General features: G+C 45.8%; 1 protein-coding gene across 1 annotated transcript in view; it reads left to right on the top strand.

Annotated features, from left to right (window-relative positions):
- syne1a (spectrin repeat containing, nuclear envelope 1a) overlaps positions 1 to 24,583 on the top strand; it is a 183,201-nt gene that overhangs the window by 59,550 nt on the left and 99,068 nt on the right. Inside the window, 14 exon segments of the mRNA XM_070446763.1 lie at positions 1,702 to 1,866; positions 3,481 to 3,840; positions 5,518 to 5,654; positions 7,488 to 7,665; positions 9,919 to 10,101; positions 10,262 to 10,405; positions 11,812 to 11,967; positions 20,017 to 20,181; positions 20,638 to 20,810; positions 21,231 to 21,384; positions 21,641 to 21,784; positions 22,015 to 22,179; positions 23,372 to 23,689; positions 23,885 to 24,040. Of these exon segments, the coding sequence (XP_070302864.1) occupies positions 1,702 to 1,866; positions 3,481 to 3,840; positions 5,518 to 5,654; positions 7,488 to 7,665; positions 9,919 to 10,101; positions 10,262 to 10,405; positions 11,812 to 11,967; positions 20,017 to 20,181; positions 20,638 to 20,810; positions 21,231 to 21,384; positions 21,641 to 21,784; positions 22,015 to 22,179; positions 23,372 to 23,689; positions 23,885 to 24,040 (2,598 nt within the window).

Genomic DNA, 24,583 nt, shown 5'->3' with positions numbered 1-24,583 from the left:
AGTTTTAAATTTTTTACAGCAACACAAATATTGTAGTTCTATTAGCTAACCACAATAGCCAAAACACACAACCGCCCAGTATTTTCACCATGTTCTCCACCGCATAGTGCTTTCACAAAAAACGACAAAATAGAGATAAAATTAGAGTCACTAAACAAGAAACAACTTCATCAGATGACAGTCTTATAATCATTATACATACATTTATGTTTTGTTTGAAATTGCATATTTAGGTATATCATAGTTTTACATGTGTGGCTGCCAATCACAAATAGCACCAAAGCAGCCAGAAATAAATACATGAGAGCAAACGTGAAATGACACTAAATACTCATCATAAAAACATTTATGAAAAATAATGGTTTTGTACACAACATGAAAGATAAACACTCTTGTGAATCCAGCCTAATATTTTCTTCCGATTTTTAAGTGTTTTACAGCGAAAGAACACAATATATATTTCTATTAGCTCACTACATAGCCAAACACACAACGCATTTACTCCCCGCAAAAATAGCTTGCAACAAAACCGACAAAATAGAGATAAAAATTAATCACTAACTTGAACAAAATTCATCAGATGACAGTCTTATAACATCATGTTATACAATACAATTATGTTTTTGTTCAAAAAATGTGCATCTTTATAGCTACAAATCCTGATTATACATTGTGAATATACGTAGCATCGATTCACCAGAATCTCCGGAATATTTTGGACACTCACCTAATCTGACCAAAGAACTCATCATAAACTTTACATAAAAATACTTGTGTATGGCAAATGAAAGATACACTGGTTCTTAATGCAAACCGCTGTTGTTAGATTTAAAAAAATAACTTTACCATAACATTACAGCTTGCGTTTATGTGAGACAGCGCTCACCCAAAACGGCGGAGAATAGGAGTCAACATCTTACACAGAAATACCAATAACACATAAATGTTTTCTTACTTTTTGCTGAGCTTCCATCAGAATGTTGACAATGAGTCCTTGTGTCCAGAATAAATCGTTGTTTGTTTTAGAATGTCCATTTCTTCTGTCGAATTCGCGCCACACATGCTAGCCAAGGTTGCTAACATTCCCATCCTCTCTTGACGCAAAGAACGGAAAACTCCAAAAGTCCCAATAACGTTGGATAAACTGATAAAACTCGGTTGAAAAAACCTTACTTTATGATGTTATATCATATGTATCAAATAAAATCAGAGCCGGAGATATTCACCGTGTAAACCGAACGCTTTTCAGAAGACAATGTCGAGCTCCTCCGCGCGCCTTGGAAGACAAAATAAAATTCCGACCTTGTCACTCCAAAAGCTCTTGTTCGGCCTCAGATCAAGCTAGACACCCCATTCCACCTTCCACTGCCGTGTTGACATCTAGTGGAAGGCGTATGAAGTGCATGCATATCGATAAATAAAAGCCAGTTGTAATAGGCAGGCCCTGAAACAGAGCCTCGTTTTCAAGATTTTTCACTTCCTGTATGGAAGTTTGCTGCAAAATTAGTCTCTGTTTACTCACAGATATAATTCAAACAGTTTAGAAACTGAGAGTGTTTTCTATCCAATAGTTAGTAATAATATGCATATTGTATGATCTAGAAAAGAGTACGAGGCCGTTTAATTTGGGCACGATTTTTCCAAAGTGAAAACAGCGCAGTTTTTAAAGGATTATTTGTGTGACTGTCCCTATTCCTTTAGGAGAGAGTGAGACTATCAGAGGGCGTGGTCAGGGAAACACCAGCATACCTGAAGACTGTGAGGGAGCTCACTGATTGGCTGATGTCAGCAGGAGAGGAACTACAGCGCTGGTCTGATACATTGGGAGACTCCATCTCTTTACAGAGGAGGCTATCAGAAGTGCGGGTAAAGAGGACTCCAGAATACACGATACCCTGGTCCTAAATCAACCCCTAGCCACTTACTTCCCTTACTCATCACCTCCACTAGCTAAGCTTTTATATTTTATTTTATTAGGATCCCCAGTAGCTGTGCGATAGCCAGCAGCTACTCTTTCTGGGTCCACACAAAATAGAGCTAATGTAGTACGTTAACAGACAAGATCAACTCAAGGACAGACTACATAAATGAAATACATAAATCTCTCTAGACAACCTTGTGCTTCTTCTGTCATAGAATGTCTACATGTTAATTTACTCATTAAACAGAGCCTCTCATCCAAAGCTATTGATACTTAGAGCGGAGTTCCGTTAAATACATTCAAGTGAGACATATTTCTATTTCGTACGCCACACATTTCTGACGGCTCAATTGTTCAAATATCCTGTTGAAAAGGAAACAAGAGAATTGCTGTTCACATTTTCCCCTGTTAGTCGTCCTTCCTTCGCAATTACAGAGGCGAAAAAAATGTGTGCGAACATATTGATTTGCATTTTATTCACACACCTGGGTCTCAATGATCACATTATAATGTGTGTGTGTGTGTGTGTGTGTGTGTGTGTTTGGTGTGGTGTGTGTGTGTGTGTGTGTGTGTGTGTGTGTGTGTGTGTGTGTGTGTGTGTGTGTGTGTGTGTGTGTGTGTGTGTGTGTGTGTGTGTGTGTGTGTGTGTAGTGTGTGAGTGAGTGAGTTTTTAATGAAAACAAAATATAAATGCATGTATGTCCCTATTACTGTATACACAGGAACCTGCTGCATTTCTATTTTGTGTGAGCACTCAAAGTGATAATTTCTCCCCGTTGGCCGCCTGAATGTGGCTCTCCTCTTCTATTCCCTCCATCAAGGTTGCTGCTATCACACTTAAGTGTTTAGCTTTTCACACTCTTGCCCTCCAGCCATACCACTCCAATCTGACAAGAGAAGGAGAGAGAGAAAAATGAAGAGAGAGAAAAGGGAGAGAGAGAGAAAAATGAAGAAGAGAGAAAAAGAGGAAGAGAGAGAAGAAAAATGAAGAGAGAGAAAAGGGCGAGATGAGTGATGTAGAGAGAGCAGAAGAAGAAAATGGCAGCAATGGACAAGGAGGGAAAATAAGAGGGAGAAAAGAAATAATATGAGTGAGAAGATACAGCGAGGGAGGAGAGAGAAGAGAGTAAGGTATATAAGGAGGAAAAAGCCCTACCCTACAGGCTGCCTTAAATAGAATCAGCATTAGAATCAAAGACGTTTTGCGACAGCAGTGGCAGTTACCGTATGCAACTTTTGTTCTCTCCCTCATCCCCCACCTCCCCCCTCCATCCCCCATCCCTCCACCCCCTCCCTCTACCCTCCATCCCCCCTCACCCCCCCTACCCCCCCCCCCCCATCCCCACCCCCTCCCTCCATCCCCTCTCACCCCCCCTTCCTTCCCTCCACCCCCCTTCCCTCCAATCCCTCCACCCCCTCCTCCATCCTCCCACCCCCTCCCCTCCTTCCCTCCACCCCCTCCCTCCTCCCCTCCCCCCTCCTCCCCCTCCACCCCCTCCCTTCCCTCCACCCCCCCTCCATCCCTCCACCCCCCTCCCTCCTTCCCTTCACGTAATCAGGAGCGGGTGGAGTGTCGGTTGCTGGAGGGCCGTGATCGTCTCAGTCGCGTGCGTCGGAGCAGTGGAGCCACAGCTGAACACACAGCGGCTGGAGGGTGTGAGGCCATGGACCGCCAGCTAGGGGCGCTAGCCCAGGCTCTGGAGCAGTGGGAGGGGGCCGCCCTGAGAGCCCGCGACGGCCTGGAAAGGGCCCTCACCACGGCAACAGAGCAGGAGCAGGAGTACGAGCGTCTGACCGCCAGGATGGAGGAGGAGCTTAGGGAGCTTGATGGGCGGCTAAAGGGGTGGAGCCAGGAGCTGAGCAGAGCGGAGGGAAGGAGCAGTGGGGAGGAGGCAGTGGAGGGGTGGCAGCAGGCTAAGGTAAGGGCTGTGTTAAAAGGTATACTGTAGTGTAGATCAAGGCTCTTCAAGGTGGAGCTATGATGATGATAACAATGATAATGATGGGGCCTTATTCAATAAGTAATGCAAAGCCGTGTTTGCTCTGTCTAGTGCTGTGAGAAAATGTTTTCAGTAAAGCTGGCAGAGAAAGTCTGATCGATGTTGTCACACACATACTGTACACACACACACATTATTTCTCTGTCAGTAATTATCCATTTGATTTGTAAATCCAGACATAAAACAGATGAAATGTGTAAATGTGACGACTTAGGAGTGACAGTTACAATCCCCTCTCTATCTCTCTCTCTTTCTCTCTCTCTCTCTCTCTGTTTCTGTCACTCTCTTTACATCTCTTAATTTCTCCAGCGCCCCTCTCACCCCCTCCCTTCTCTTTCTCAATTTTTCTCTCTTTTTTCTGTATTCTCTCTGACATTTGTATTCTCTCTCTCTCGGTCATTCTCTGTATATAAACGTGTCTAAACTGAAGTCTCCAGCAGTAGGAGTAATGTGTTTTCCTGCTGCTGAGGGACTCAGTCTAGTCCCCGTGTGTTTCTATGGATGTGTTTCCTACTTCCCCCTTCCCTGTCCTGTGATTTACAACAAGCACAGGATGTTTAGAGTTTTCTCTCTGTTATGTCAAGGACTCCATGGCTTAGCATTGGAATGTTAGTCGCCTTAATTTTCTCCGATTGTCCCTTTTGTCATTTCTTTGACGATCTTGATTGGGGGCTGTTTTGGAAGAGAAGGAGAAGTCCTCCCTCTTTTATTTTTCTCCTCCTCTTCCCCGTTTCCTGTATCCAGCCTTGTTTATGTTATCAGTTTGTGTGAGCTCTCCTGCATCTGCACGAGCTGACAGCTGAATTCCACCGGGGGGAGAGGGAGGAGGGAGAGAGCGAGCGTGAAAGAGAAAAACAGTGAAGTGAGGGAGCAGGGAGAATTAGAGGCTAGAAAGAGAGGGAGTAACAGGCAAAGAGAGAGAGTGAGAACTAGATCAATAAGGATGCAGAGGGGAGGAGAGCAACGAGTTTAGAGAGAGAAAGTGAGAGCGCACAGGCAAGGGGAGGAGAGAGGGAGGGACAGAGACAGAATCCTGAGAGAACTGGGAGTCTAAGCAATGTGAGTAGAACTTGAGAGAGAGAGAGAGAGAGAGAGAGAATACACATCTAGATGTGTATAAGAGACAGGAGAGAGAGAGAGAGAGAGAGAGAGAGAGAGGTTGTCAGGCAGAGAGAAGGAGTGAGAGAGCGAGAGGAGTGGGAAAAGAGGCAGGGAGGGAGGAGGGGAGTGTTCAGTGGAGGAGTGAGAGAGCGAGGCATTTTCATATTTTTATGGGAGGAGTGAAATAATCATGACTGTGTGAGTGCAGAATGTGAGGCATGTCGAGGAGAGCGGGAGAGGAGAGCTTTATCCAGGCTCCTTCCTGCCTGCAACGGCCATGCGCCCTGAAGAACAGAAATGCTATTGTACCAACAGTGCCTGAGGACTGAGAAGGAGCACACTAAGGAGTGAATGGAAGTGTGTGTGTGTGTGGTGACTAGTGTTATGCAGATCCGACCATCCGCAGATCTGCCTGGCCTTGACACACTYTGACACACAGAACACACTGAGCTGAGCTGAGCTTGGTGTTCTCTCTCTGGGTCTGTATGTTTTCAGGAGATACTGGAGGGCTTGCTGAGTGCTGAGCCCATGGCGGACAGGCTGAAGGCTCAACTCAATGACCTGGTCCGCTACTCCAGAGACCTGGGACCCCACTCAGACAGGGTCACTGCTCTCATCAAACAACACAACAGGTAGGTGTGTGTGTACTTGTATTTATTTATTATCCCTAATCCAAGGCAGCAGCTATTCTTCCTTGGGTCCAGCAAAATACAATATATTTCACAACAGATTTCACAACACATTAAGTGTGTGCCCTCTGGCCACTACTCTACTACCACATATCTACAACACAAAAACCCTGTGTGCGTGTGTGTATAGTGTGTATGTTATCATGTGTGTGGGTATGCATGTGTCAGTGTATAATGGTGTCTAAACTGAAGTCTCCAGCAGTACAGTAATGTGTGTGTGTTGTAACGGGTTAAAGGTGACAGGGAACAAGGGACAAGCGAGACAGAGGCACCGGTTGCTAGGAGACCTCCATCCTCCTTTCCTCTCCTCCTCTCTCTGTGTTTTTGTTTTGGTGTTGTTTCCCGGTTTCATTTTATGCTAGACTAACTGTGCTGTCGAGGAAAGAAAAGCTCATTCATGCTGTCTTATTTCCATGCAGATACATTGCATGCTTGTGTATATTGACGGATGTGTGATTGCCTGTTATTGAGTCTATATGTATGCCTGCACCCGTTTATCTCTTGTTGATAAACATATCACGTGATGCTGTTCAGAGAAAAAACAAGACTTTAGGAATTCCAATAACATGATGAATTAATTAACTTGTATTTACATAATACTTCTGTTTGTTCTATATGCCTTAGCTTGTTTACTTGAATGTAATGCCTTAGACTTGAATGTATGTAACACAGAGCAATATCTGTCTGGGTCATAACTAAAACAAAGAGATCGTTTATGGCTGGATGATCCTTGAGTCAAGTCTATTCAGAGGTAGTTGAGGTGAACTTGTCATAAGGACAACCCTTTCTCTAGGTTGAAGGCTAAGCTTCCACAGACTTAGCATCTGTGCTGTTTGCATTAAGTGTTGTGGACTGAGAGAGAAAGCGAGGGAGAGGGCAGCCCTCCTCCTTTGCCCTCCTACGTTTCTCTTCAAATTTCGTCTGTCACAGCAGTTAAAAGTGCTTCCTACACACATGTTCATTCCCACTGTGAATACCCCCTCTAGCCTCAAGCACCATTAACACTCAAGGGTGTGTGTGTGTGTGCCATGTTGTCAGTTTCTCACGCCCCCCCCCCCCCCTCCCTTGGATAGAGTACCTGTCATTGAAACATATGTCTTCTCACCTTGTTCTCTATCTCCTCTCCTCCCTCTCGTCCTCCATCCCTCCCTCCATGTCTCCCCCTTTCCTTCACACGCTGCCCTCTCTATCTGGTCCTGTCTCATTCATTCATCAATATTCTCCTTGCATCCACCTCCATCCCTCTTTCTCCACCTAACACATTGTCACCCTCTGGCCTCCCCTTCATCTCAAACCCCTTTATGTATGGTAACTCTACACCAACCTATCTGTACTCCCTTCTTCTTCCTCCTCCTCTGAACCCTAACCCCCACATATGCTCTCTCAACCCCCACCATCACCCCCCCACACCCCCCCCCCCCCCCCACTCTTCTCCCCCCGCCCCCCCAAGTCATACCTTCCACTTCAACCACTTCTCCATTCCTCCATCTGCCTTCTCCCTCTGTCTCCCTTCATCATTACAAACATGATCATATCTACGTATGCTACGTATGTTATATACAGGATGTAAGGAAACATATAGCTTTGTTGTCACTTTCCCTTCTGTTCATTGTTGTTAGGTATATTATGGCAACCTTGTGATTCTCTCTCTATCTCTCCATCTATCCATCCATCTCTCTATCTCTCCATCTATCCATCCATCTCTCTATCTCTCCATCTCTCCATCCATCTCTCTATCTCTCCATCTATCCATCCATCTCTCTCTCTCTCCTTCAGTCTGAGTCTGCGTGCATCCAGAGAGTGCCAGAATAAGGAGCGTCTGCTGGAGCAGAGGTTCAGAGCAGCCCTCAGGGACTTCCAACAGTGGCTGGTCAACGCTAAGATCAGCACGGCCAAGTGTTTCGACATCCCCCAGAGTGTCACTGAGGCCTCCACTGGCCTACTGAGGATACAGGTGAGATGTTTCATCCTTTACGGACCTTTAATTACTTCTAATATACAGTAAATTACCTCTATCAGAATACATAATTAGCAAAACACCGAATCTCATACTTCCATAGTGAGTGGTCAGGGGGGTGTCCCCCCTCAGTTTGCCCGCTGTAGAGTGTCCTCTGGCAGGCTTGGCTGAGGGGCTGGGTCTTGTGTGGGCTGGAGGTGCTGGAGCTGGGCTCAGGGCCAAGGGGCTTGAGTGAAAGCTTCACAGCAGGTCTCTCTCTCTCTCTCTCTATCTATCTATCTATCTATCTATCTATCTATCTATCTATCTATCTATCCAAATATATATGCCTCTCTCTTTATTTATCTCTTTATCTCTCTCGCTACCCCCTCTCTCTTGATGTCTCTGAAGCTGGCAGGCGTGACAGTGTGACAGGCTCTTTAGAGGTCCCTGGGGCCAGTCAGTGAGTCAGGGACATGGCCATGTCCATCAAGCTAGATAACACCACTCCTGTCAGGTAATTAACTCACAGACCTCAACTCTCCGCAGGTGAGACAGTAACACAACAAAGATCAAGGATTCTCCCAGGCTGAGAAAGGGCACATTGCAAGGAATTTGGGAATGTTGGAGGAAATTATTTTGCATTTATATTTTTCTTGTCCTGGAGTACACATAAACTTTCTGGATGTGTATTTCCAGAGCTCTGGGTAAGAAGGGATGGTAGAGGATATATTTCTAGAGCTCTGGGTGAGAGGGGATGGTAGAGGATATATTTCTAGAGCTCTGGGTAAGAGGGGATGGTAGAGGGTATATTTCTAGAGCTCTGGGTGAGAGGGGATGGTAGAGGATATATTTCTAGAGCTCTGGGTGAGAGGGGATGGTAGAGGATATATTTCTAGAGTTCTGGGTGAGAGGGGATGGTAGAGGGTGTATTTCTAGAGTTCTGGGTGAGAGGGGATGGTAGAGGGTATATTTCTAGAGTTTTGGGTGAGAGGGGATGGTAGAGGGTATATTTCTAGAGCTCTGGGTGAGAGGTGCATGGTACGACGGACTACTATTTCGTAAGTTTTGGGTGAGAGTGGATGGTAAGGGGTATAATTTCTAGAGCTCTGGGTGAGAGGTGTGGATAAGCGGATAATATTTCTAGAGTTTTGGGTCGAGAGGGGTATGGTAGAGGATATATTTCTAGAGTTCTGGGTGAGAGGGGATGGTAGAGAGTATATTTCTAGAGCTCTGGGTGAGAGGGGACGGTAGATGGTATATTTCTAGAGCTCTGGGTAAGAGGGGATGGTAGAGGGTATATTTCTAGAGCTCTGGGTGAGAGGGGATGGCAGAGGGCATATTTCTAGAGCTCTGGGTAAGAGGGGATGGTAGAGGGTATATTTCTAGAGCTCTGGGTGAGAGGGGATGGTAGAGGGTATATTTCTAGAGATTTTGGGTTCTATTTCCAGAGGTCTGTGGGTGAAAGGGTCTGTAAAGGGGATGTTGAAAGGAATATGTGATCAGTCATGTATTATTTATTATTGACTTGGTGTGGAATGTGGAACAATGTTTCCACATGGCTGACCTCTAGGAGGGCCAGCGTGAGGGGTAGAGGGGGTAGACGCCAACACTGCATTGTGTCATGCTTAATTGGTGCTATACCATTACATTGGCAGGGAGAGAGAAACACAGAGATGAAGTGTGAGTGAGAGGGGCGATACAGAGGGAGAGAGAGAGAGAGACAAGCAAAAATAGAAAATGAGAGAGAGTGAGAGGAGAGAAAGCGTGTGTGTGCATGTGTGTGTGTGTGGGAGCGTGCTGTGGCTGAAGTGTGTGTGATGTGCTAACTGCACAGATGGTGGAGCGGTCCCTGCTGTGTCGCTGTCACCGGCTCAGCTCTCAGGGAGGAGGTGCTGCTGAGGGGCAGGGGGGCTACTAGCTGAGGAGAACGGCTAACGGGAGGGAGGGGGTGGGGGKGTCGCGTCAAACCCACGCCGTTCAGACTCACTGAGTCCTCTCATCTGTGATCACCTCCCTGGGTCTGACCCCGCCCCCTATTTCTGCTGCCAATAAAAAATGAATAATTAGAACATTTATGTTGATTAGCTAGTAGTTTCTGTGCTCTGTGCATTAGCCAGTGTTTTATTACAGTATATTGTTCCACCTAATTAGTGGGTGTATTGATGATGACGCAATTAGATGATAAGCATCTTCTATCCATTGTAATTATTCATTTTAAATTCTAACTCCCCCTTTTCTCTCCTTCTCTTGCTCTCTTTGTGTCTGTAGGAGTTCCTGAATGACAGGGAGCATGGCCAGGCCAGACTGAGTGCAGTGGGGACCAGTGGAGAGCTGCTCATGGCTGTTGTGCCTAAAGACAGAGAAGAGGGGGTCAAGGCCAAGGTGGCTAACGCCAGAGACGACTGGAAGAGCCTCATGACCAACCTTCAGATGAGAGAGACTGCGCTAAAGGTGAATAGTGTGTGTGTGTGTGTGTGTGTGTGTGTGTGTGTGGTGTGTGGTGTGTGTGTGTGTGTGTGTGTGTGTGTGTGTGTGTGTGTGTGTGTGTGTGTGTGTGTATAGCTGTTTATTGACAGATGACTGACTGTATCTATAAATGTGACGCTGTCAGAACCTGCAGTCTCAGATGAGAGACTTTGAGGTCAGCACTGAGCCGCTCCAGGATTGGCTGAACAGCACTGAGGTCATAGTACAGGAGAGCAGCGCTCGACTACATAACCTTCCGGCCAAGAGACAGGAGCTTAGCAAGTTACAGGTACACCCCCTACCCCTTCCTGGTTCTGCCAAATTGACCACACAGTTACAGTCCATTTTTGGGGAGTGGGTCACATTGTATTGGAAAGCCATGGGATGTTTAATATGAAACTTGTAATACAATCTTTAGAAAGTAGGTACCCTTCTCAGAGGGGCATAATGGGTTGTAGCATGCATGTTAGGGACCCTTCTAAGTGGACAAAATAGTCTTTGTTACTCTATGTAGTACTGCTACCATGACTCCTTACCTCCACTCTCAACATYAAACACCTCTTCCTGACAGTCCTCAGAACCACCTAGTGCCTCCCTTCCCTTAACTTACAGACGGGTACCAAAACTAATAACACACAACAATGGTGGCCAGTTACATAAAACCTAATAGAGCAGCATACACCTAGTCTAGTTTATTTCTTTATGGACTCAGTTCAGTGTGTGTTATTGTGTCTTTTTTGTTTATTAGGCTCATGCTTTCTGTCAGTACAGTTTATTTAGTGATATAACTGACTGGATTCAGTTGGGAGAGAAGATGGATGTAGTTATACCTAAGCTACATTATGTCCCTTAAGTAAGTCTGAAATCAATTTAGAGCATACTGGGACCTATAATTACATTTGTCAACCACCGCTGGATCAGATTAGAGCAGCATTTTGACACAATAGTCTGAGGATAAATCCAAAATCKAATTAATTTCCTTTTTTATTCTGCGCGGATAAAAATCCCCTTTCAGGATACGATAACAGCCCTAGCCACGGCTCGCCCAGACAAAAAAAAGAGAGACAGTAGGAAAGATGAACCTGACAAAGGAAATAACAAATATCAAGCGCATCTGAACGCTCTGCCCCTTATCGTTGTTGCTATTTTTGTATTTAATCTGTCGCCTGTTGTAGCGCTTTTGTTTCTCGCCTGCCATTTGTCAATAACATCTCCCCGAAGCTCTACTGTACAATACAATACAATCTGTTTGTCTGATCCCTACGCTACCAATACCCCCTCCCTCTATCATACTTTCCCCTTCTCTCAGCATCCTTCAGCCTTGACTCCTCTCCCCCTGTTATGTTCTGTTGTATCTACCTGACGAACCATGGTCCTTTTAAAAAAGAACATCAAGAGATGTTGTGGATGCTATTTAAGATGTTGTGGTTTTCCCCTTGTCTTATCCCTGTATGTTAATATTTCTCTGTCTCTGTGATGTGGCATGTGTCCCCCTTCCTACCCCTACCCTGTGGGCCCCTGGTGTACCCCAATCCCTCCATGCCTCCTACCTCAACCAACAAATCCTCCCTACATTTTTCCCCTTCCCTCTACCACAAACGTCTACCGCCCCAACCCTCAACCACCATACCCTTTCCTTCTACCTCCCCGGACTTCCCCCTCCGGTCCTGTGGTCCTCCGGTCCTCACCCCCCAGTGTGTGTTGGAGGAGCTGTCATGTCGTGAGGCTGAGCTGGGCAAGCTGAGGGAGAGGGCCCACCGGCTCTGGGAGGGCCAGGCTGCAGGGAAGGGCTTCGTCCACCGTGTGTCCCAGCTGTCTGCACAGTACCTAGCCCTCAGCAACCTGACCAAGGTAATACTAGACCCCCGCCTACCTCCTGTTACCCCTTCTGTCACCCCCTCACTGTTACCCCTGGCTGGGGTAGGTCTGGCAATGGCTTGGAAGTGTTCCCTGCTTCATGCATGCTCTGCTCCAAGTCAAACCTGTTGTTGGGATGTGTGTACTGTATGTCAAAGCATAGTGGTTACTCTGCAGTTTTCTGTATCTGTCTCTTGCTATTTTCATGTATGCTGCTGTGTCATGTATTTGCAAATGACTGAACACCACACGGCAATACATGAATCAAGTGTGAATCTGCTAGTTTCAGCAAAAAAAAATCACTACTACAGTATATGTGTCAGCACATTCCATCAACAACTTATGAGAGCCTGCAAAGCATGATGACGTCTCCCTAGGGCCTACATCCCTGAAGGACTGCTTAAATATATTGAGTATATACATACACACTAGTAATTCGATATTAAACTGATTAGTAAGCCGAGTATGGAAATAGTCATGCAAACATCTTACTCTGCTTATCTTAATTGGCGTAAAGTCAAAATCAAAGTAAGCATACGCCAATTGAAACACCTGTTTTTCTGAGCAATATTTTGAATTATTAGGATTTGTAAGCAGCTTAATAGGCATTCCAGTGGTGTATTTGATCTGCTTAAGGATTGGACCCTTCATCTCAATTTCTGCCTAAAATGACATAGCTCAGGACCTGAAGCAGGGATATGCATGTTCTTGATACTATTTAAAAGGAAACACTTTAAAATTTGTGGAGATGTGAAATTAATGTAGGAGAATATAACACATTAGATCTGGTAAAATATAAAATAAACAAAAAAACATGCGTTTTATATTTTTATTTTTGTTGCATCATCTTTGAATTGCTAAACAAGGCCGTACATTGACATAGGAAGCTGGGTGTAATTTAGATGTTGTCCACAAGAGGGCAGCAGTATGTGTGCAAAGTTTCAGACTCATACATTCAAGAATGAGAGATCTAYATAATATTTTGTATCAAGTCTCCCAGGTGTCCCTGGAGCGCAAATGTATGAAAGGTACTAACCTTCACAACTCTAGATGGCCGGGCGGGGGTGGGTGTGGAGCCAGAGACAGCAAAGGGGTCAGACAGGAGGATCCAGGTCATACATTTGAATGAGTGGGGGATGGAGGAGTCTCTACCACTATTGAGGATAAAAAATACATATGTTAGAACCCAAGTTTACTATTACTTAATCAATACATCAAATACACAACACATATCTATAAACATATATATATTATAGAGTATGGGTAACATAATCACTATAATGAAATATGTAGACCAATTGGCTATAAGACTCTCAAAAACCACAGCCACAGCATGTCATAGCCAACATAACATACACAGGCTATACTAATACATTGTATGCCTCAGATCTATATATTATAAACTCTGCAAAAAAAGAAATGTCCTCTCACTGTCAACTGCTTTTATTTTCAGCAAACTTAACATGTGTAAATATTTGTATGAACAATACAAGATTCAAGAACTGAGACATAAACTGAACAAGTTCCACCGACATGGAATAATGTGTCCCTGAACAAAGGGGSGGTCAAAATCAAAAGAAACAGTCAGTATCTGGTGTGGCCACCAGCTGCATTAAGTACTGCAGTGCATCTCCTCCTAATGGACTGCACCAGATTTGCCAGTTCTTGCTGTGAGATGTTACCCCACTCTTCCACCAAGGCACCTGCAAGTTCCCTGACATTTCTGGAGGGAATGGCCCTAGCCCTCACCCTCCGATCCAACAGGTCCCAGAAGTGTTCAATGGGATTGAGATCCGGGCTCGTCGCTGGCCATGGCAGAACACTGACATTCCTGTCTTGCAGGAAATCACTCACAGAACGAGCAGTATGGCTGGTGGCATTGTCATGCTGGAGGGTCATGTCAGGATGAGCCTGCAGGAAGGGTACCACATGAGGAAGGAGGATGTCTTCCCTGTAACGCACAGCGTTGAGATTTCCTGCAATGACAACAAGCTCAGTCYGATGATGCTGTGACACACCGCCCCAGACCATGACGGACCCTCCACCTCCAAATCGATCCCCCTCCAGAGTACAGGCCTCGGTGTAACACTCATTCCTTCGACGATAAACGCGAATCCGACCATCGCCCCTGGTGAGACAAAACCGAGACTCGTCAGTGAAGAGTACATTTGCCAGTCCTGTCTGGTTCAGCGACGGTGGGTTTGTGCCCATAGACAACGTTGTTGCCGGTGATGTCTGGTGAGGATTTGCCTTACAAAAGGCCTACAAGCCCTCACTCCAGCCTCTCAGCCTATTGCAGACAGTCTGAGCACTGATGGAGGGATTGTGCATTCCTGGTGGAACTCTGGTGTAAGTATTTGGTAGCATTGCCTTTAAATTGTTTAACTTGGGTCAAATGTGTCGAGGTAGCCTTCCTCAAGCTTCCTACAATAAGTTGGGTGAATTTTGGCACATTCCTCCTGACAGAGCTGGTGTAACTGAGTCAGGTTTGTAGGCCTCCTTGCTCGCACACACTTTTTCAGTTCTGCCCACAAATTTTCAATAGGATTGAGGTCAGGGCTTTGTGATGGACACTCCAATACCTTGACTTTGTTGTCCTTAAGCCATTTTGCCACAACTTTGGAAGTATGCTTGGGGTCATTGTCTATTTGGAAGACCCATTTGCGACCAAGCTTTAACTTCCTGACTGATGTCTTGAGATGTTGCTTCAATATATCCACATAATTTTCTTTCCTCATGATGTCATCTATTTTGTGAAGGGCACCAGTCCCACCTGCAGCAAAGCACCCCCACAACATGATGCTGCCACCCCCGTGCTTTACGGTTGGGATGGTGTTCTTCAGCTTGCAAGCATCCCCCTTTTTTCTCCAAACATAACGATGGTCATTATGGCCAAACAGTTGTATTTTTGTTTCATCAAACCAGAGGACATTTCTCCAAAAAGTACGATCTTTGTCCCCATGTGCAGTTGCAAACCGTAGTCCGGCTTTTTATGGCGGTTTTGGAGCAGTGGCTTCTTCCTTGCTGAGCGGCCTTTCAGGTTATGTCGATATACAGTAGGACTCGTTTTACTGTGGATATAGATACTTTTGTACCTGTTTCCTCCAGCATCTTCACAAGGTCCTTTTGCTGTTGTTCTGGGATTGATTTGCACTTTTCACAGCAAAGTACGTTCATCTCTAGGAGACAGAACGCGTCTCCTTCCTGAGCGGTATGAGTGTTTATACTTGCGTACTATGGTTTGTACAGATGAACGTGGTACCTTCAGGCATTTGGAAATTGCTCCCAAGGATGAACCAGACGTGTGGAGGTCTACATTTGTTTTTCTAAGGTCTTGGCTGATTTCTTTTGATTTTCCCATGATGTCAAGCAAAGAGGCACTGAGTTTGAAGGTAGGCCTTGAAATATATCCACAGGTACACCTCCAATTGACTCAAATTATGTCAATTAGCCTATCAGAAGCTTCTAAAGCCATGACATCATTTTCTGGAATTTTTCAAGCTGTTTAAAGGCACAGTCAACTTAGTGTATGTAAACTTCTGACCCACTGGAATTGTGATACAGTGAATTATAAGTGAAATAATCTGTCTGTAAACTATTGTTGGAAAAATGACATCTGTCATGCACAAAGTAACCGACTTGCCAAAACTATAGTTTGTTGTGGAGTGGTTGAAAAACGAGTTTTAATGACTCCAACCTAAGTGTATGTAAACTTCCGACTTCAACTATATATGTATATATATAGAAATTAACGACAAATATCTTAAATTAAAATACAACCATTTAAACAACTGGATTAGCACGAGAAGCAAAAAACGTATTTGACTTACTGATCTAAAAGTAACGTTACCTTCTCCTTCCAATCTTTCTTGCGCGCAGGACTCCTCGTGTCACTCTCACGGTCAATTTCTGCAATAATCTCATCCAAATGTGTATACTTGAAGTTCAATTTAGCGTTTATACTCTTAGTAGCCATGTTGTACTTTTTCAGTTTTGAAAAAACTTTGTAGAAGAAACGAGCGCTGTATAACATAAACTCCCCTGCGTCCTGTGGATTTTTAATGGAGAATGAATCGTGTTGCACTCAGCCATAGGACAATGGCCGTTAGTCCTACAAAGGGCCACCACATACTYATATTAAGCTCAGCTCATTGGCTATCTACCTAGCTATGTTTCAGAACAATACAGTAGGTGGTCATTGGACCAAGAGACTGTCAATCAAGTGAACACTGCCCGTCTCATTGGTGCATAATGATGGCTGTCCTTCATGGGCTAATTTACATATTGTGTAGCCAAAACAGAGCCCACCTAGCCTGGCGAGTGTTCAACCTCTTGGCTTCTTGAGTGGATACCAAATTCATATGGTCCGTCCAGATCACGAAAGGATGAGGTGCCCCCTCCAACCAGTGTCTCCACCCCTCAAGGACCAACTTGACTGCCAAGAGCTCCCGGTTGCCTACATCGTAGTTGTGTTCCGCTGGCGAGAACCGCTTGGACAAAAAGGTACATGGGTGCAGTCTCTGTCCCCCTCATTCTGCTGTGAAAGGACAGCCCCTGCTCCGGTGTCCGAGGCTTCCACCTCTACCACGAAGGGACGATTAAGATCAGGATGAACGAGAATGGGTCCGGAGGTGAAACGTCCCTTGAGCTCCATGAATGCCCTGTCAGCCTCTCGGGTCCAGCTAAAACGGGTCTGGGACTAGCGGGTTAGGGCCGTGAGAGGCGCTGCCACCGCACCAAAGTTGTGTATAAAACACCTGTAAAAATTGGCAAACCGAGGACACTTAAACCCGCTGGACTTGTTTCAGTGAGGTGGGACGGGGCCAGTCAGTGACCACCCTAACCTTAACAGGGTCCATTTGGATGCCGGCGGTAGAGATGATGTGGCCCAGGAAAGAGACTTGAAATACATGGAACTCCCACTTCTCAAAATGTATGTGTAGTTGACTCTGTAGGAKGCATCTAAGGACTTGGCGGATGTACAGGATGTGTTCCGGATGGGTCTTGGAGAAGATTAGGATGTCGTTGAGATAAACAAAGATGAACCGATTCAACATATCCCTAAAAGTATCATTGACAAATGCTTGGAAGACTGACGGTGAGTTCAATAATCCAAATGGCATGACTAAATACTCATGGTGGCCACTATGGGTGTTAAAGACAGTCTTCCATTCATCTCCCTCTCTAAGGAGGGAGATTGTAAGCGTTGCGGAGGTCCAGTGGTGAAGAATTGGGCCGATTGGGCCAGCTCCAAGGCGGCGGACATCAGAGGTAGGGGGTAATGATTCATAATCGTGATCTTGTTCAGCCCTCGGTAAACAATGCAGGGATGCAAACCTCCATTCTTTCTCTCCCTGCATCAGCTGGGGATGTTGAGGATCGAATGAAATCTGCCTCCAGCGACTCCCGGATGTAATTGTCCATGACTGCAGCTTCAGGGATGGAGAGGGAGTAAAGGCAGCCCTGGGGAGGGGTGGAGCCGGGTAGGAGTTCTATGGCTCAGTCGTATGGACCATGAGGAGGGAGGGTGTAGGCTTGCCTCTTACTGAAGGCCTCCCGGAGGTCGAAGTATTCGGGAGGAAGAGCAGAGAAGTCTTGGTTCTTCAATGGATGCAGGGGGACGCGGCAAGGCTCTAGGTGGGGGTCTTAGACATTTAGTCTGGCAGTTCTTACCCCAGTCTATTAGGTCCCCGTGGACCAGCAGAGTAGTGGGTTATGTAGTGCTAGCCAGAGGTACCCTAGGATAAGGRGGTTCTCAGGATCTGTGATCAAAAGAAAACTAAGAGTATCTGAGTGATTCACCCCAACTTGCAGTAGAATGGGCTTGGTCCGATATTCCACCTGGCCAGAGCCAATGGGGCGGCCATCGAGGGCTTTAATCTGCAGAGGGATGGGACATTTCATGCAGGGGAATTGTAATTCTCTGGCAAAGTCTTGATCAATTAAATTATCTGCAGCCCCGTTGTCCATAAAGGCTTGAATCTGGTGCTGACGGTTGTCCGACTGGAGGGTTGCGGGTAGTGACAGACGGTGACTGGGTAGCCGGGGGGTAACTGCACAGCTCGTCAGGGTCTCCCCTTGTCCTGGCGAGCCCCAGCGTTTCCCGTCAGCTCTGGGCATGTAGCACGGAGATGGCCGAGGCCTCCGCAGTAGAGGCAGCAGCCTTTGCGCATGCGCCTGTCACACTCCTGTGGGCTCAGATGTGTGCGTCTCAGATGCATGGGCTCTTCAATGCTGGGTTCGGGGGGCTTGGGGTACTCAGGAAACCGAGATACTGGGGTGGTGTCAAAAAGGCGCTGTCTCACACGTTCTCGGAGGCAGTTGTCGATCCTGATTTCCAGCATAATCAGGGACTCGAGGTCCTCTCCCAGTTCCCGAGAGGCCAGTTAATTCATGATGGAGTTAGACAAACCTTGATGAAAAGCGGTGACCAGGGCCTCCGTATTCCACCCACTCTCCGTGGCGAGGCTGCGAAACTCAATGGCGAAGTCAGCCACTTGTCTAGCCCCTAGGCGGATGTTGAACAGTCGGCTGGCCGCTTCTCGTCCGCCGACTGGGTGGTCAAAGACTCGTCGCAGCTCGGCAGTGAAGGCTATTATGGAGCTGCAGGATGGTGGCTGCTGTTGCCACACCGCCTTTGCCCACGCCGGGGCCTTGCCCGAGAGTAGAGAGATGATGTAGGTGATCATGGTCCAATCGGTGTGTAACGAGGAGGACTGTTGCTCGAACACAAGAGAACACTGAGATGAGGAACCCCTTGCATCCTCCCAGGTCGCCGTCATACTGCTCGGGGGCTGGGATCTTGGGTTCCCGGTGCAGATTCCCTGGAGGAACTACAGCAACGCCTGTAGCATTGGGCAATGAGACCTGAGCATTGGCTCCTCCTCGGTTGAGGTTGGACTGTGGTTGGAGGGAGTCGGTAAGTGCCTGGAGGGTCTGTGCTATTTGGGAGAGTTGTTCTTGCTACCGCCCCAGCAGTGCTCCTTGGTGGGTTACAACATTCTTGATCTGGGTGATCTCTACTGGGTCCATGTTTAGGCAGAAGCTTGCTGTGACATGGTGAGGTTGGACCCAGGTGCAGAGAAGAGACCAGACCAGGAATCAGTGGTTAAGGATAACATAATACTTTACGGAGAAACGGTAGCCGAAAACTCACTCAGGAAACGTAAGCTCACGTTACATAATTCAAGCTTCTGCAAAGGACAACAGAAAACACACCTCTTTTAACAGGGAAATCATAATGAGTAAATAGGACACACCTGAGTGTCGTTAAGGTCTCTAGGACGGTCTCTGCCGCCCTCTGGTGACAGGTGGAACCATGACAGTGGTAGAATGTTTATTTTGATTGGAGATTTTCTGCATTTATCAGAAGTCCCATCAGTAGCCTGAATTCAGATGTGTTCATGTAAACATGATTATTAGGGAAATTGTTCTTCTTGCAAAGCATGTTTTAAACAAACTATTCTGTTAATCTGTGCATATAGGTTCTGTGCATATAAACATGCTCACTGAAATACCAGATATGAAATACTGCTATGCTAGTATTGGGCTGACCTTCTGAAGCAATCTAGCGAGCTAGGCTATTTATAGGTGTTCTCTCAGTAACATAGAAACAGGAGGAAGAAAATCACTTGAGAAAGCCGCTTGTTGCTAGCGCTGTGGATATGTTAAGCGGGAAAGAAAAGGTTGCCCCTGTATTCTTTTCTTGTACATAACATAACCATGGCCAGATTTATAAAAACATGTTTTGTTTTTATTGGACAGATAGAGAGAGAGGATGACAGTGGGGAAAGATCCAGTCCTATGTCAAAGAGCATAGGACCGGATTTGAACCTGTGCCAACTCCGTAGAATGATGTGCAAGAGGCTGAGGCATTACCACTAGACCAGCATATTTTCTGCAGAAAATATCATATTTTCCTGAGTGAAAGGAAAACCTTGAAAGGTCTTATTTTATCCTTGGTCTATGCTACCACTTCATACCATTTCTACATAACTCTATACCGTGTACCTTGTTTAAGTAGCTCTGCTTGGTCTCCTCCAGGACAAGGCCTCCAGGATAGAGCGTATCGTAGGGGAGCACCGTCTGTTCTCCCAGGGTCTGACGGAGCTCCAGAACTGGGTGTCTGAGGCTGAGAGGATCCTGAACACCTGCCTCTCCCCCACCGCCGACAAGACTGTACTGGAGGACAGGATGATACAGCTGGAGGTAGGTATGGAAGACTAGAAGAATGTAATAGAGAGATCTAGGGACTATAGTTTTGCCCAAAGATCGAGAAAAAGTTGCATCTCTCAAAAGTGATTACAAATCAATATCTAACCTACAAATGTGTAGTATCAGGGGTTACCCCCCTCGTATAAACATTCTGAAGCTCTCAAGTCTAGTGTACAACAACTACTCTTTGTCTGTGGTTGTGTCTGTGGTTGTAACTGTATTTAAAACTGTGTCTGTGGTTGTAACTGTATTTTAAAATGTGTCTGTGGTTGTAACTGTATCTAAAACTGTGTCTGTGGTTGTAACTGTATTTTAAAATGTGTCTGTGGTTGTAACTGTATCTAAAACTGTGTCTGTGGTTGTAACTGTATCTAAAACTGTGTCTGTGGTTGTAACTGTATCTAAAACTGTGTCTGTGGTTGTATCTTATCTGTGATTGTGTTTCCCCAGGCCCTGTTGGCGGCCCGTCAGGAGAGGGAGATCCAGCTGAAGATGTTGCTGACACGTGGTGAGGCTGTCCAGAGGAACACCTCTGCTGAGGGGGTCCCCGTGGTACGAAAACAGATCCAGGACCTTAAGGACTCCTGGGACTCTCTGCTGTCCGCCTCTATCCAGTGTAAAAGGTCAGGAGACATATTAATCGGTTAGCCAATTTGACTTTACTCAATCGATTTAATCTAGGAGGTCAAAAAGGTTAAATGGTAGGAAATATGACAATGTTATCAGGCAATCATTTGACAAAGAAAAATAGGCATTCATTGTATTAGATAGTAATAACAATAATAATATTTGCCATTTAGCAGATGATAAGATTAGTATTAGATTATAATACACTCAAGGTTACTTGTGTTAACACTCCAGTGAGTCTATCCCAGCTTATTTGGTCTGTTGACTTTGTAGGAGAAGCTGGCTCTATCAGTAGCTACAAGTAAAAAAAATTATGACATTTTTAAAAGTTGGCTGGTCAAAAAGCCACCATTTTTGTAGAACGACCCTAACAGTGAGTAACCCTGAAGAATGAATGTGTGTGTTTCCTGATCCAGTCAGCTGGAGGGGGCCCTGTCCCAGTGGACCAGCTACCAGGAGGACGTGGGCCAGTTTATCATGTGGATGGAGCGCGTGGAGGCCACTCTGGGCTGCTCAGACAGACAGTACTCTGAGATGAGAGACAAGACCGCCAACCTGGGCAAGACCAAGGTACAGTACTGGACTCATTCTAATGGATGGGTGTATACACATTGGTGGTGGATGGAGGGAATCTACACCTTACAATATAAAGGGCTTTGACTCCTGAAAATAACTAAAAGCAATCCTCCATCATAACCTTGTAGTGTTGTTGATTTTCACACTAAGAAGCAATAATTCTTAAAAAGTTACATGTTTTAAGTATTTCATCTATCATGTTCTTATGCTGTATCCACAGCTGGTTAATGTGATACTGTATGTGTTTTAGCTTCTATATGAGGAGGTCCTGAGCCATAGCAGTCCATTAGAGACCATCGCTACCAAGGGCTCCAACATGGCTGAACAATACACTACCCATCAGGAGGTACACAGCCTACAGGAGAGATACACCGCCATCACAGACAAGGCCAAGGTACCCACAGCCTTCATAATCCTGTCTTCATGTTTCCCTTCATGTCCTTAAACGATTTTGCTCGGTAGTCTTTCCCAGGACTGGGTAATGGCTTAATGAAGTAGCTTTATTTTATTTGTAGGTCACAAGATAACTGAAAAGGCCTAAGAGGCCATTAGAGTTTGGGAACCAATACTTGAAATGGTAACCCAGTCATGTGGTATCTCTACATGGTATCTCTCGTGTCCCAGGCTGCAGTCTACAAGGCTAAGGATCTGGTCCTGGCCCATCAGGAGTACCAGAGGGGGCTGCACATGTTTGAAGACTGGCTGGAGCAGGAGCAGGGAACCCTGGGCTCTCTGTCTCACCCAGAGGGGGATGTGGACATCCTGGAGAACACACTACAGCAGATACAGGTCAGTACAGTACAGACTACTATATGCCTGGTTTGGTGTGGGTCAGTGCTATCCGGGATCCTTGGGACCCTTACCTAACCCTAACCTTAACCCTTACCTTAACCATTTTACATTTCAACTTCAATGGGATAGGGACGTCCCAAGGATCCCGGATAGTGTGTCAGTTGGTTTTGAATGAAGAGCTATAGTAGAGCTGTAGCACTGACCAGCTATGTAATGTTGGTTTTATAATGATCTGAACACATAGTGAAAGCAGAGAGCTTCTGACAGGTTCAGAATAATAATTGATACTGTACATGTACAGTACTGCATCATGTTGAACTTGATATTGGTATGTTACTGTATCATGGAGCTGGGCGATATGGACAAAAATCCATATCGCGATAAACAGTCACATTTTTTGCAATAACGATAAATCATCTAGAAATACTTTTTGGGAGGTGCTAGAGTTGGGCTATATGGACACAAAGTTATATTGTGATAAATGTAACGATTTTGCTCGATAACAATAAATACAATGATAAAAAAATATATTTTGATGGACAGTTACTTTCCATTATCGGCAGGGCTCTAGATGATTTCTTTCCAGAGATAGTAGCCGATGAGTCAAAAAGGAAGCTATTTCATATAACATTTCCAAGGAATGCATGATTGATATTTTGATGTGCAACCTGTCAAAATAAGATCCAGAATGATCAGATTTCATTTGGTCTCTTCAGCGGTAGATTTTTGTGCATATTGGCCTACAGACTATGTTTTTAACCACCTGAGGAAGTGGGAACTCAAAACACTTTGCTAGATTACTAACTCTAAATATGATGTTATTGCTATATAGCCATTTAGGCTAATTGATTAATCTATCAGTAAATGTAGGCCAATGCCTTACAAGTACTTTCCAGCRCTAGGCCTAGACTATACTTGATGTAGGCCTATTCACTGCAAATGGCGCACTCTGCTCTGTTCTGCGGGTGCATCAAAACCATACTACAGTCTWCTCCAGTTGTAACGTGGTGCCATGAACTCAATAGTTGTAGTACAATCTACAGGAACGTTGTGTAGCAAAATCACAGAAAAAAATGGCCGTATGCAAAATGCTTCGGTAAGAGAAAGAACATTTTTTGTTTATCTTCCCAGCTCTACTGTATCATCCCGCCTCTCTATTTTCTACCTCCATTCTCCCTCTCCTCCACAGCTCCTCCAGGAGCGCTGCTCCCAGGGCCAGTCCCTGCTCTCTTCCCTGCTGTTAAGCAGGGATGGGGTGATTCCGTGGGGCGCGCCCCAGATTGAGGACCGAGCCCTAGACACGGCACAGCGTGAGTGGGGGGCCTACCAGGCCCGGCTGGGGGAGACCAGGGCCACGCTGGGCTCTACCCTGGGCAGGCTCAGGCAGATGGGCCAGAGGTTCCAGAGCCTGGCCCTGTGGCTGGAGGACATGGAAGGGAAGGCCAACATCCGTGGACATCGCAGRTCTGACAGAGCTTCCAAGGATGCCCAGCTAAAGCAGCTCCAGGTAGGGGTTAGATAGAGAGAGGTAAGAGACTGTCTAGTACTGTTGAAGGATCGTTCACACTGTTAGGCTGTGTCTCAATGGTCTCAAACCAACAGGTACAATTTTGGCATGGGATGTCAAAATAACAGCATTTTGATTTAAACCATCTACAGTATCTAATTGTAACTCTGTCTTTCTCTGTGAATGGTTGTGCAGCTGTGGCAGGAAGGTGTGCTAGCCCGGCAGAGCGAGGTGGATGGGCTGTCTGCTCTGGCCCAGCAGGTCCTGGAGGAGACCCACATCAGCAGCCGGGTCAGCACCAGAGCCACCCAGCTCACTGCCCGATACCACGCCCTGATTCTCAACATACAGGTGAGACAGTCACTACTGACTGATCTTTCTGATATGAACAAAATGGCTATGTACGTAAGATAACATTCCATTTACACTCATAGCCCAGTTGTCTCGCAATAGATCTTGTTGCAGTGACTTTCATTGTCTTGAGGCTGTACTGTAACACTGCGGTGAAACAACTATGAGAGTTTAGTTGAGCCCCAGAACACACCCAGTACACTCAGAAGCCAGTCTTTTTATTTGTCTGCTCCTCTTGGGAGAACTAAAGGAAAATCAATGGTGCTCCTCTGGTCCTGGGTTTAGTCTGTAATTAAACGCTACAGAAGGCAATCTCACACTCCTCACACACACTGCTGGAGCCTAGAGTGGAGGGGCTGTGCCGGCGGAGCCATTGATTTTTACACCTACAGTAGCACCTCTCGCTCTCACACACACACACTTTCTCTCAAGTGTGCTTGTGAAAGCAAGCAAACATGCACGCACACACACACACACACACACACAAACACACACACGCACGCACACACACACAAACACACAAACACTCACTCTTTCTGTCGC

The sequence above is a fragment of the Salvelinus sp. IW2-2015 genome, linkage group LG14, assembly GCF_002910315.2.
Source record: "Salvelinus sp. IW2-2015 linkage group LG14, ASM291031v2, whole genome shotgun sequence".
Taxonomy (NCBI): domain Eukaryota; kingdom Metazoa; phylum Chordata; class Actinopteri; order Salmoniformes; family Salmonidae; genus Salvelinus; species Salvelinus sp. IW2-2015.
The sequence above is the reverse complement of the archived record's forward strand: the minus strand, read 5'-3'. Positions and strand labels throughout refer to the sequence as shown.